Source organism: Chanodichthys erythropterus, chromosome 16, assembly GCF_024489055.1.
Source record: "Chanodichthys erythropterus isolate Z2021 chromosome 16, ASM2448905v1, whole genome shotgun sequence".
Lineage (NCBI taxonomy): Eukaryota > Metazoa > Chordata > Actinopteri > Cypriniformes > Xenocyprididae > Chanodichthys > Chanodichthys erythropterus.
Genome location: NC_090236.1, coordinates 873,031 through 887,154, shown reverse-complemented (window position 1 = coordinate 887,154; position 14,124 = coordinate 873,031). Strand labels below are relative to the sequence as shown.

Below are 14,124 nucleotides of genomic sequence, written 5' to 3'. Positions count from 1 at the left end.
TATAGACCGATCAGGCATAACATTATGACCACCTTCCTAATATTGTGTTGGTCCCCCTTTTGCTGCAAAAACACCCCTGACCTGTTGAGGCATGGACTCCACTAGACCCCTAAAAGTGTGCTGTGGTATCTGGCAAAGGATGTTAGCAGCAGATCCTTTAAGTCCTGTAAGTTGTGAGGTGGGGCCGCCAAGGATCAGATTTGTTTGTTCAGCACATCCCACAGATACTCGATTGGATGGAGATCTGAGGAAATTGAAGGCCAAGTCAACACCTCAAACTCATTGTTGTGCTCCTCAAATCATTCCTGAACCATTTTTGCTTTGTGGCAGAGTGCATTATCCTGCTGAAAGAGGCCACAGCCACCAGGGAATACCGTTTCCATGAAAGAGTGTACATGGTCTGCAACAATGCTTAGGTAGGTGGTACGTGTCAAAGTAACATCCACATGGATGGCAGGACCCAAGGTTTTCAAGCAGAACATTGCCCAATGCATCACACTGCCGCCACCGGCTTGCCTTCTTCCCATAGTGCATCCTGGTGCCATGTGCTCCCTAGGTAAGTGACGCATACGCACCCGGCCATCCACGTGATGTAAAAGAAATTGTGATTCATCAGACCAGGCCACATTCTTCCATTGCTCTGTGGTCTAACTCTGATGCTCACATGCCCACTGGTGGTTCTTTCGGAGGTGGACAGGGGTCAGCATGGGCACCCTGACTGGTCTGTGGCTATGCAGCCCCATACACAACAAACTGCGATGCCATGTGTATTCTGACACCTTTCTATCAGAAACAGCATTAACTTCTTTAGCAATTTGAGCTACAGTAGCTCATCTGTTGGATTGGACCACAAGGGCCAGCCTTCGCTCCACACGTGCATCAATGAGCCTTGGCTGCCCATGACCCTTCCTTGGACCACTTTTGATAGATATGGACCACTGCAGACCTGGAACACCCCACAAAAGCTGCAGTTTGGAGATGTTCTGCCCCAGTTGTCTAGCCATCACAATTTGGCCCTTGTCAAACTTGCTCAAATCCTTACACTTTCCCATTTTTCCTGCTTCTAACACATCAACTTTGAGGACAAAATGTTCACTAACTGCCACCCTCTAACAGGTGTCGTGATGAAGAGATAATCAGTGTTATTCGCTTCACGATCATAATGTTATGCCTGATCGGTGTACACAATACACAAATACTGGGCACAATATAAAAATAAAAAATAATACACTATTTAGTATTTACCATAAAAGAATACAGAATATACAAACTGCATCAAACAGTTTCAACTGGAATGTTTTAAAATAGAGCCTAGAAAAGGTAGCCCAAGTTGTAATGGCATCAGTTTAAACACATATAAAAATACCTGGTAACAAAAGAGTTCTCTGTGCTTAAATATAAAGGATTTACATATAAATACTTTTTTTATAAGTAAAAGTACAAGTACTTATAGAAATATTTATTCGAGTAAAAAAGTATCCAATGAAAAAAACTACTCAAGAAGCTACAAGTTAATGATTATATTATTATCATAATTAAATATCTTAGCAACAAACACAAGAGACAAGCATTATTTCTGGCATTTCATTTGTAGCCCCAATATCATTAGGCCTACATATCCTTTGCTTTGTATAATAATAACATATACCGATACATCTGGATTATTAGACAATGTCAAAATAAAGTAAGTGCAGAGTTTTGCACTCAAAGGCATGTAAAGGGAACCACGGACACGGAGGAGAGTGAAGACTCTTCACATGTGCTCACGCTGATGACTGCTACTGAGCATCTGAACACAAACAACGGTCAAATATACATTGACGGATCTTCTTTATTCTCTACAATTTAATCAAATGTATATTTCTACAAATGCATGCAAACTCCTTAACTGTTCCTAAGCAAAGGCATTCCTTTTTAAGACAAACAGGTCCCCGCCACCGCACAATACCCACAAATTGTGGGTTAACGGTTCATTTCATACTCTGTTAACATTGGTAGCTTATTTAATGTATAAATTAAGGTTTTAAAAAAAGTTATAATGGTAACTTGTTTGTTGAAGTCTTTAAACAGAATCGACTAAAAAAAAAATGACTAATTTGTGAATGGGGCATGAATGGGCCAAAAAAAGAAAAAAAGAAAAAAAGAGACAGCGCTTGGAATAAACTACATTTATATGTATTGCATTAGAATAAAGTAATGAGAGGAATGTCGCCCGGTGTAACAAAATACTTTTTTTTCTTTAGAAATGTATTGTTAATGTAAAACATTTAAATCTACTATTAAAAGTACAAAATTTCATAAAACTTTACTCAAGTAAATGTAACGAAGTAAATGTACTTCATTACAACCCACCTCTGACTGTGATTAGTGTCATTTAATTTCTGAATGAATTGTCAAATGTCTTCTTATGTTACTTAGATGTTTGAAACTCTTTCCACACTGAGGGCATACGTAAGGGTTCTCTTCGGAGTGAATCCTTGTGTGAGTTTTAAGATGTTCTTTACGAGTGAAACTCTTTTGACACAGGTGACAACTGAAAGGCCTCTCTCCAGTGTGAATTCTTCTGTGTCTCTTAAGGTCACCTTTATGTGTGAAACTATTTCCACACTGAGAGCATGTGAAAGGACTCTCTCCAGTGTGAATTCCAATGTGATCATTGAGGCTTCTTTTATATGTAAAACTCATTCCACACTGATGACATGTGAATGGCTTCTCTCCAGTGTGAATTCGTACGTGATCCTTAAGGTTTCCTTTTTGTGTGAAACTCTTTCCACAATGCTGGCAAGTAAACGGCTTCTCTCCAGTGTGAATTCTTATGTGAGCCTTAAGGTGACCTTTTTGTGTGAAACTCTTTCCACATTGAGGGCAGGTAAAAGAATTTTTGGATCTTTTTTGTGACAAATTCTTTCCTGTCTGTGAGCCATTAAAAGACTCTTGTCCAGTTTTGAATCTGCGAGGCCTGTAATACTGATGTTTCTTCTCAGCTTCATTCAGTTCTTGACTTTCCACTTTGACATCCATCAGCTCTGAAATAAACATGTAGTTGTCAAAAATTAATCAAAAGGAACAAAAACAATTATACAAGTTCATACACAGTGTAATTTTAGCTGTCAGAGCAATTTTTTCTTGATGAATTAATCAACAAGAACTGATCTAGTTGAAGAATTGATCTTTGTTTCAATACACTCAAATGTTTTGGTGCTGGGTTGAAAACAACTTGGGTTGAAAATGGACAAACCCAGCGATTGGGTTGTTTTAACCCAGCAGTTGGGTTAAATGTTTGCCCAACCTGCTGGGTAGTTTTACTTAACTGTTGTTTAAAAATTACAGAATTGCTTACTTAAAATGAACCCAAAATATCTTGGAAAATTAACATTTATTAATATGTTTAATAAATGAACATTTTAATTTCATTTTAGATTCATTTTAAGTCAGCCATATAGTCATTTTCAAACAATAGTTGGGTTAAATAAAACTACCCAGCAGGTTGGGCAAACATTTAACCCAACAGTTGGGTTAAAACAACCCAATTGCTGGGTTTGTCCATTTTCAACCCAGCATTTTTTAGAGTGTATTGAAACAAAGATCAATTCTCCAACTAGATCAGTTCTTGATTAATTCATCAAGAAAAAAATGGTTACCAACAAGAACAGATTGAAGAATCAGCCAATAATCTGTATCAGCTGATAAAAGCAATAATTTTCACCATCGGCCATCTGACAATTGTTTAAAATCAGCCGATGATCAGGACTGATTATATCCTGTCAATCAAAAGGGGGCAGAAAAACTTGTCAGAATGCAACTCATACTGTGTGTGAAGAAAATGTCTCTTGCTTTGAACTTGGCTGTCCGAGTTAACGCGACAATGCATTAACAGTAAAAAAAAAAAAAAATAGCGACGTTAAAGCAGGCTCTATTTGACCCTATGAATCACCAATAGTTCAAGCCAGGGTTAACAGGTTTGTGTTTTGTGTTATTTTTAGAGTGCCTCCCATCCAGTAATCGCAAAGAGCTTTGTGGTTTGTTCTGGTAAATTTCAAATTCTGTCCATTTTATTAGGGCTGCACGATTAATCATATTTTAACCATAACTATTTCTACTTCTCTTAATTAAAGGGATCATATAATGCTCCTTTTACAAGATGTAATATAAGTCCCTGGTGTCCCCAGAATGTGTCTGTGAAGTTTCAGCTCAAAATACCTCAAAGATCATTTATTATAGCTTGTCAAATTTGCCCCTATTTGAGTTTGAGCAAAAACTCAATGTTTTTGTGTGTGTCCCTTTAAATGCAAAGGAGCTGCTGCTCCAGGCTGCTTTCCAGAAGAAGGTGGAGCTGTAGCAGCTCAACAACAAAGCTGGAGAATCTCAGTTGCAGCCAAAATGATGATTGGCAGTTCAAACCGGAGTTGGACACTGATGGAGAGACTCAATAAGAAGTTACAGCTTACAGAGTAATTTATACAGTTAGTAGATAAATTTATGTAGTTTCTGTGGAGTTGATTCAACTCATCGACTAGCATGTGCCATGATGTTAATCTTTTGTGCAAATCCAGCATTGAATTCTCTCCTCCTTCTCTGTGCCAAACCTTCCATTAGCATCTGCTCTAGAATTTTGTTTTGCATGAAACATGACAGGGATTAGGGATAAACATAAGCAGTGTGTAATCTGTGCGTAAGCGGCGTGTCAATCCAGCCCTAGATTCTTGACCATATTGTTTGTGATCATGGTTGGTGAATAAATATGGTTTGTCCAACCTCTGTGCTACAATGCAAAGTAAATTTTAACATAATTTGGAAATATTAGGAATTTCACTTTTTCATGTTTTAGTAAAAAAGGAGAGAAGCTTCTTAAGGTTTTACCAGTTTTAAAGCAGCTGAAAACTATATACCCACCGTCTGTTTGCAAAGTTTAGCCATTTCAAAGATGAAAATGGCTAAAAGAAAAAAAAGACGAGTATCATTCTTTGTGGTCTGTGTATGAATTTGTATTTGTGGATCAATCTGGATCTATGGTTTGTCTCATCTGCAACTGAATTCCTTCTCATAAAATAGCCTGAAGAGAAATTACAAAGCATTCACCAACACCAAACTATCTGTATCGGCAGATATTATTCTGAATTACTGGCTATCGTTGGAGCAAAAGTCCAAATATCTATCTAGTTTATTGGTGACAATTTATTATTGATTCTGTGCTCAGTCCCCCTGTCAACATTTTTCCTGATGTTTCTGTATAACTGTGTGAACAATTCTGTACCTTTTTTAATGAGAAAACTGTTCAATTAAGATCTAACTTGCCCTTGGTGAACTCTATTCAACCTGAGAGATCAGCAAAAAAGCCAGTGTACATTTCACTCAATTTGAGTCAAATTTAACACTCCTTAAATGTATATATGACTCCCTCCATTTGGGAGTTAAAATAACACTTTTAAAAGTGTGAAATATGTACATTACTCCCAGAGTACATTTTAACACTGTAGGAGTTTATTTGTAAATCCAACAGAAGTGTCACAACTCTTACATGAGTGTTAAAATGTACTCTGGGAGTAATGTACATATTTCACACTTTTAAAAGTGTTATTTTAACTCCCAAATGGAGGGAGTCATTTTTTTAAGTAATACTTTTTTTGTATTATTAATGTGTGTGATACAAGTAACAATGATGAAATTAACTTGTAAAACTTTTTTTATTAAAAAAAAAATGTATTCATAAAATCTTTTATAACTTCATAAACTTTGCCATTCTGACAAATCAGAAACAAGTGCATATAAAACAGTATAAAAACTGTAAAATATCCAATATAAAAACAATGACTTATGGCAAATTATGTATGTAACACATAAACTTGGTTACCTGACAAACATTCTTAAAGGATTAGTCCACTTTTAAATACACTTTTCCTGATAAATTTACTCACCCCCATGTCATCCAAGATGTTCATGTCTTTCTTTCGTCAGTCGAAAAGAAATCGTTTTTGAGGAAAACATTCCAGGATTATTCTCCTTACAGTGGATTTCAATGGCTACCAACAGATTGAAGGTCAAAATTAGTTTCAGTGCAGCTTCAAGGGCTTTAAATGATACCAGATGAGTAATAAGGGTCTTATCTAGCGAATCGATCTGTCATTTTCGATTTATAAACAAAATATCGCCTTGAACGTACTCTCCGCTAACGCATTCTTCATAACGCTTACGCTGAATGTTCTACGCCTTCCCTATTCTACTTACGGAACGAACGCGGCGCCAGTTTCGTTTTTTTCCGTAACTTGAATAGGGAAGGCGTAGGACATTCAGCGTAAGCGTTATGAAGAATGCGGAAGCGGAAAGTACGTTCAAGGCGATATTTTGTTTAAAAAGCATAAACGGTTGTATTTTTTTCTAAAATGACCAATCGATTCGCTAGATAAGACCCTTATTCCTCATCTGGTATCGTTTAAAGCCCTTGAAGCTGCACTGGAACTGTAATTTTGACCTTCAACCTGTTGGTAGCCATTGAAATCCACTGTAAGGAGAATAATCCTGGAATGTTTTCCTCAAAAACCTTAATTTCTTTTCGACTGAAGAGAGAAAGACATGAACATCTTGGATGACATGGGGGTGAGTAAATTTATCAGGAAAAGTGTATTTAAAAGTGGACTAATCCTTTAAACTTTCTTTCATACACTAAGCTTGAACATACCGAAAAGCAATAAGCAGTCAAGTATTGGTTCAACTGACATTTAAATGTGACAGTTCATTATCTCCATGAATTTGATTTTCAGTCTCTGTTTGGTCTAGAAAGTCATTTCTATGAACACTGAAGTGTTTTCGAAATCCGGCATAAGTCATGAAGCTATATTTACAATCATTTTGTGCACATTTCAAATTCAATTTTTTCCCAGGATAGTAAGCATGGATAAGTTTCAAATGACGAACGAGGTCATTTACAGTTGAATGTACCACTTTGCAAACAAAACAGCGGAACATTTTAATCCTAGACAGTTAAGCTAATTCAGAAGTTTGGCTCTTAAGTCCTTAACCCTAGGGGTTTCACGAACTGTCCCAAAGCCAATCTTGTAGATCGTTGTCTGAATGAATGTAAACATCGCATTTAGGCACTGGGGGTATGATACGCTAAAGACAAAATATGCCTTAAAAAGCTTGTCAAAAGCAGCAAGGGAAGACTTTGCCTGACATGGTAGGAGTTGTCCATCAAGCACAATGTAGAAATCATGGATGGTGTTCTTCGCTGAGCCAACTGCAAGGAGATGTGGCTGAAGGCCTTCAGTCTTCTCAACATGTTCAGTTAGACTGCGGCAAGACTGAAACAATAAGGGAAGAACAATTAGAAACAAGTAACCCAAGATTAACATCTCACTAGTGTTTCAGCACAAACCTTGTGAAACTGCACAATATAGTCCATTGCCTCCCTGATGCTGATCTTTGTGGATTTGTTTCTACCACCAGCTGAAGGTGGCAAAAGGAAAGCCAAGAGTAAAAGAGAGGACATGTCACTGTCCCACCCTGCAATGAACAAAGAGGGCATGCAGATAAACAAAGTAAATTATATGTAACAGACCAAATTATATATCTTCACAAGTAACAAAATTCTTTACCTTGCCATTCATATTCCTGGTTTTGTCCATTGGCCTGAGCAGCTGCAAGCAGGCTGTTGAGATGCAAGTTGGAAGTAAGTGTTTTCGCCTCTGCAATGACCTTGGGCTTTAGACTGTCCCATTGTTCTAGAAGTCTGGAAGCCGTTTCAGTTCCAAATTTGATGTCAAAGTCTTGAAATACCTGTAAAAAATATTAATAAACATGACACAACAATACAAGTCCAGGACACCATGCTTTCCCACATGATATAAATTTCTCTTCACATTATACTATCTTCTGTATCTTACCAATCCTTTAGTGTCGAGAAATCTTGGAAAAACCGAAAACACTGTATTGGACTTGATGGCATCATGAATAAGCTGCTGCCTTAGCTTGAACATTAATTTCATCTTCTCAAAAATCTGGTCCTTTTCAGTACAATGATTCATAAAAGATATAGCTTCCTTGCACTGGTCACCCTCCAGCTGCTTTTCCAAGTGGTTCCAGTTGGCTCTATGAGCTGTTGGTCCTCCACTGCCCTCATCATCAGATGTTGCACTTGACCTGGCATTCCTTGTGCTGTGAGGTTTGCTTTGACGTGAAACTGTTTTTAGTCGCCAGGATATGTATCCTTGATTGCTCTTGGGATCATAGAAATGTTCCTTTAGATTAAAACAAAATGAATGCAAACATTTTAAAAGTCTGAACTTCTAAATTAGGCAATATCTATACTTGGCATCAATGAGCAAATACTCATTGATACAGAATACAATATAATGATGGCACTTAATATAATTATGGATACACCAAAATGAAAATTCTGGATGCTCTTGGCCAAAAACCAAAGCCAAAAATGCTTTAAAAATCATTTCTTATTTTAAATTAGCTTCTTTGTGTATAATTGTATTAGCATTACACTTTTTAAATGAAATAACTTTAATGATACAGAGTTTAAAAAATACAAGCCAACACATGCGTGTGTGTGTGATATATATATATATATATATATATATATATAGCAGGGGATTAAGATCATTGAAACATCGAAAATACATTTTGGTCCAAAAATAACAAAAACTACGACTTTATTCAGCATTGTATTCTCTTCCGGAATCCTTTCCATTGAATTGATTCCACTGAATTGATTCCATTGAATCGTTTCATCTGTCGCCGTTGGTAATGCACTTTTACGTCACCATGGTTGTTTTTGGTGATTAGGACATCCGCGACATGCACACTTACGCACCATTTTAAAAAATATAGCAATACCAAAATATAAACAATGTAGAATAGCTTGAATACAGCGTGCGTCTCCCTCAGACTGTAAACGAAGCTCGGGCGCACCAGATAACACGTCAGCAGCGTCACTGCGGAGTCATGAACAACGCGGATTGACAACAGACCCGGAAGAGAATACAATGCTGAAAGTCGTAGTTTTTGTTATTTTTGGACGAAAATGTATTTTCGATGTTTCAAAAACTTCTAACTAACCCACTGATGTCACATGGACTACTTTGATGATGTTTTTATTACCTTTCTGGACATGGACAGTGTATGGTACTTACATTTTCAATGGAGGGACAGAAAGCTCTCGGACTAAATCTAAAATATCTTAAACTGTGTTCGGAAGATGAACGGAGGTCTTACGGGTTTGGAACGACATTAGGGTGAGTCATTAATGACAATTTTAATTTTTGGGTGAACTAACCCTTTAAACCTTCTATTAGGTACTTTTGCAGAATGACAAAAGGTTTCAATACTTACATAACCAGTTTTTGAGTATGGATCCTTGAGTGCTGGAAAGAGTGTTACAATTCCCAAGGCACAGCGGGTTTTGGTTTCTTTGGAAGGGACACTGCTTTATAAAAAAAAAAAAAAAAAAAAGGGTATGGGAGAAGTTAAAACATTATTTACTCACTAAAAATGGTCCGATTACAAAAACGTAATAAATTATGAAGATTAAACTGTGCCTTACCCTTCTTTATCAGTTATGTATGCAACTACAATATTGACCAAGAGTCGCCGCGTTGAGTCAGTGAGTTTCCCATTATAGTTCTTTATATTCAGCCAAAATCACGTGTCCACCTGCCTTGCACTCCAAAATGCTATTGACAAACTATAATATATACATATAAAAAAATATTGTAATATTTTTAAAGTGCTATAAAGCTCTTATTATATAAAAATGTAAATAACTGCTAAATGATTTGGCTAGTTAATTAAAAATTTTAACAATCACCTGTTTTGCCTCAAAAGCTTCATCAAAACGAGGTTTCTTGGAGCTTGGTCCAGCACCTTCATCAGTCTCAGAGGACATTGATAGTGTGTCAGGGTGGGAGCTACAAGAAGAATCGAGGACTGGGCAATCTGGAAACATTTAAACATTAATGAATTACATGCTGATTATGGAAAAAAAAGTTAAAAAATTTTTTACAATCATATTTATTCCTTAACCAAATATTTTAATGTTTAGGATTTAAAAGCAGGCCTATATTTAACATGACCTAATTATTTTAATTATAAATCATGACTCATTTGAATTTAAAGGGTTAGTTTACCCAAAAATTAAATTTCTGTATATAATATACCTCCCAGATTTCATCAAAAAATATCTTAATTTGTGTTCTGAAGATTAACGAAGGTCTTACGGGTGTGGAACGACATGAGGGTGAGTAATAAATGAAAGAATTTTCATTTTTGTGTGAACTAACCCTTTAAAATGTAATGCTGCACTCCTCACAACAAATCTTTTGAAATTAGCTATACTGATTAAAGAACATTCTTAAATTTAATTTAGGTAAGAAGGCTTTTTTAGGTACTATCATGTTTCAAACCCAAGGGCTATGGCAGAGGAAAAGTTTTTCAGCATGATGACTTGACAAATAATACTATCCAGCAATTTTGAATTATGTGAAAATGGAAGATTAGTTCACCCAAAAATGACAATTCTGTCATTACTTACCCGCATTTCATTTCAAACCCACAAGACATTCATTAATCTTTGGAACACATATTTTAATGAAATCTGCAAATCTTTGTCCATCCATTAACAGCTGTGCAACTGACATGGTCAAGAGGCCCAGAAAGATAGTAAAGACATCATTAAAATAATCCATGTGACCACAACGGTTTAACCTTAAGAAGCGACACAATTGCTCTGTTTGCAATAAAAAAAATAAAAAAAAAAACATAATTTGCCACTTAGTATATAAAATATTAATCTCAGATCATTAAAATATCTTAATGTTTGATAATGACAGAATTTTCATTTTTGGGTGAACTAACCCTTTAAAGACAGCAACGTTTAAAGTGCAACATTATTCAAATTAAGTGTTCCACAGAAAAAAAACTAATATAGATTTGTCATGAAAGAGTGAGAATTTGTTTATTTATAGGTAACTATTTCTTTAAAGAATTTAATGACATGTGCTAGGGAAGTATTTGTATATCATAGACACTTGCCTGAATCTTGGTCAACAACTCTCCAAAGAATGTCATGAGATTTCTCCAGCACGTCAGAGAAAACATCCTCATCAACCTCCACACCGGTGTCATCTTGTAATACCAGATCCTTGTCTTCGATGGAAAATTTCTTCTTGACTTTACGTTTGTGAAGAGATAAAAGATAATTTTCTCCACATGCAGCAACTGATATAAAACTCAAAAAACGATAACGCCTTTAACTTGGGGTATGTTTACACCTTTTTCAACTGAAAACTGTATACTTTTTATGCGTTTTGGCTGTTCTACAAGACAACAGCGTTTTGGGGTATGAAAACGCAAACTTCTAAAAAATAATTTCAAAGTGAATGGTTTTGAAAATGATGCTTTTTACCGTCTCCGTGTAATCAACAAAAACGCGAATCTGCGAAAATGGTGCGTGTGCGTATTTCGTGTTCGCAAGCTGTTTCTTGACAAAGCGACATCCCCAACTACTGGCCTGGCATGCATAATACAACCTTTTAGGCATAGACATAGGTCTATGCTTTTAGGCCCCGTTTTCGCCTGGTATTAAGAAGCGTTTTGGTTGATCAGATCACAAGTAGACAAGGCAGACACATAACGTTACCCATTTATACCAAGTGTTTTAATCCGTCTCTTTTGTCCACTTTCAACCACTTCTATTCTGATTTTTTCGAGGTCTAATTTATCATTTTCGCAGATTCGTGTGAACGGGGATCGTTTTGACAACCTTATCGTCTGTTTTTAGAACATCGTTGTCGTGTAAACATACCCTAAATGTATAACTGAAGAACTTACCTTCTTTAATTAAGCCGTTGTAATCGGCTCTGTCTGTTTTAATCAACTTCTTTCCTCCATATATGACTTTGAAGAGCATTATGCTGAGTAACAAACGAAGTTTTTGTTTGATTACCGTTTGATGCAGAAGCTGCAGTTCATTCAGTACGCTCACAAAACAGAAAGAAAAAAAAATAATAATTCGAGTTAATTTAAATCCATTAAAAAACTTTATGGACGAGCTCTGTGCTAACGACGGCCATTCTCAAAATAGGTGCGCCTCGTGAGAGGGCGAGTCAAGACTGAGGGCGGGAAATCCCGCGCAGGTGCAGTGAGAACCAAGAATCAATTTCTTAAAATACATTTATAAAACTTTACGATTAAAGACGATTAAAACTGTATCTATTGAAAATACTGGTTTGCCAAACATACAGTCATTAATCATGAACCGATTAGATTAACTAATCTAACGATCTTTCGCATACATTTGCAGCCCATGTGCAATATTATCTAATACATCCCTGATATAGCAATATATATTTATATTTTATGGTTTATTAAAAATACGATTACATATATACAAATAATTTTATATTTAAAGCCAATGCACGTGCCATACACATAAGCTGTTACACATGCTTAAATGAACTGGCTCAGAAACGTGCCGACAATTAGCAAAAACTTGAAACGATACGCTAAATACAATATAGATAATTTATTCTCTTTTCAATCACACAATTCGTTAAAAAAAATGATTGAAACTTACCATTGAACCGGGAGCTACCGGGATCTCCCTAATACATTTTCCAACTGAATCTGAAATGAGTCGTATGGAATTGTGGGAAATACACTGCATGTTGAGTTAAAAGTTTAACAATGGAAGAATAACTCTCTTTATAGATGCTATTTTACACTTGTGGATCAAAATGTACTCCAGTTTTAACACTGAGCAACACCAAAAATTTCACACCGTATATTTAACACTGGTAAATTTGCTGATGCTGTGGAACGATTTTCCCTTGAATCCTGTAAAGCCATTGTTGAAAGTTTAAGATCAACTTCATTTTCTCTCTATATCATTCCATCTAGATTTCTAAAACAGATTTTCAGTACTGTTGGACATGATCTTTTAACTATCTTTAACACTAGTCTAACTACTGGGGTTGTTCCTGACTGCCTAAAAACAGCTACAGTATAACTCCATTATTAAAGATGCCCAATCTTGATTCTTCCAACTTTAATAACTTTATGGCTATATCAAACTTGTCATTTCAAGATTCTTGAGAAAATTGTGTTGAACCAGCTGCAGTCCCAAATAATATTCTTGAAAATTTTCAATCGGGTTTTAAGTCTCAGCACAGCACGGAAACACTTTTAAAAGTTGTAAATTATATTTTACTAGACACAGATAAAGGGAATAACGAGGTTCTGGTGCTACTAGACTTAAGCTCTGCATTTGATATGGTTGACAACAATATCTTGATTTCCTGGTTGAAGAGCTGTGTTGGACTACAGGGAGGATATTGAATTGGTTTCAATCTTTTACAACTAATAGAAGCTTTAGTATTTCTATTGGCCAACATAGTTCGTCCTCACACCCACTCGCTTGTGGGGTGCCACAGGGCTCAATTCTTGCTCCAATTTTATTTTTATATTCATGCTGCCAATAAGTGCTATCTTTGAGAAATACGGAGTGTCAATGCACCTTTATGTGGATGATACTCAGCTGTACTTTCCCTCGCAGCATAAAAGTAAAGAGTTTTTAGGACCTCAGTTGAATTGTATAAACGAATTACAAATATGGTTAAAGCAGAATCTCTTAGTGTTAAATGAGAACAAAGCCAAAATCATTCTGTTTGGTTTAAAATCATATGAAGACTGTGCCCTTCATTTTGGTCATCTCTCTTCCTACCTTATACCTTGTGCCAAAAATCTTGGTGTTCTTTTTGATTGCAACCTGGGTTTTGAAAATCAAATTAGTGCAGTGGTCAAATCATGTTTTTTCCACTTATGGCGTTTATCAAAAATCAAATCTTTACTCTCTGTTAAACAGTTTGAACAGATTATTCACTTGTTTGTTCTATCTTGTCGAGATTACTGTAATTCACTTTACTATGGTATAAGTCAGTCTTCTATAGTGCGCCTACAGATGGTCCAAAATGCTGCTGCAAGATTGATTTCAGGTAGGCGAAAGTTCGACCACATCTCGCCCATTCTTATTTCACTAAACTGGTTACAAGTTAAATTTAGAATTAGTTTTAAAATTTTAACTTTTGTTTACAAATCCTTGCATAATCAAGCCCCACCATATCT

At 36.0% G+C, this 14,124-nt stretch overlaps 2 protein-coding genes across 4 annotated transcripts; both read right to left on the bottom strand.

Moving 5' to 3' along the window:
- Positions 1-1,429: 1,429 nt before the first annotated feature.
- LOC137002514 (gastrula zinc finger protein XlCGF7.1-like) lies at positions 1,430-3,151 on the bottom strand. Its single transcript, XM_067362221.1, has one exon. It carries the CDS (start codon positions 3,037-3,039, stop codon positions 2,371-2,373), a length of 669 nt encoding a protein of 222 aa, XP_067218322.1. The 5' UTR covers positions 3,040-3,151; the 3' UTR covers positions 1,430-2,370.
- A 3,451-nt stretch (positions 3,152-6,602) lies between these two features.
- Positions 6,603-14,080, bottom strand: LOC137002510 (uncharacterized). Of its 3 annotated transcripts, none has more exons than XM_067362217.1 (9): positions 11,833-14,080; positions 11,035-11,172; positions 9,812-9,939; positions 9,548-9,688; positions 9,337-9,430; positions 7,881-8,234; positions 7,593-7,773; positions 7,373-7,500; positions 6,603-7,298 (listed from the first exon to the last, which is right to left on the bottom strand). In XM_067362217.1, exons 6-9 carry the CDS (start codon positions 8,019-8,021, stop codon positions 6,984-6,986), a joined length of 765 nt encoding a protein of 254 aa, XP_067218318.1. In that variant the 5' UTR covers positions 8,022-8,234; positions 9,337-9,430; positions 9,548-9,688; positions 9,812-9,939; positions 11,035-11,172; positions 11,833-14,080; the 3' UTR covers positions 6,603-6,983. The 3 variants fall into 3 exon arrangements, with proteins under 3 accessions (XP_067218318.1, XP_067218316.1, XP_067218317.1); XM_067362215.1 differs by having other exon boundaries at positions 9,337-9,427; XM_067362216.1 differs by having other exon boundaries at positions 9,337-9,427; positions 11,035-14,080.
- Positions 14,081-14,124: the final 44 nt, after the last annotated feature.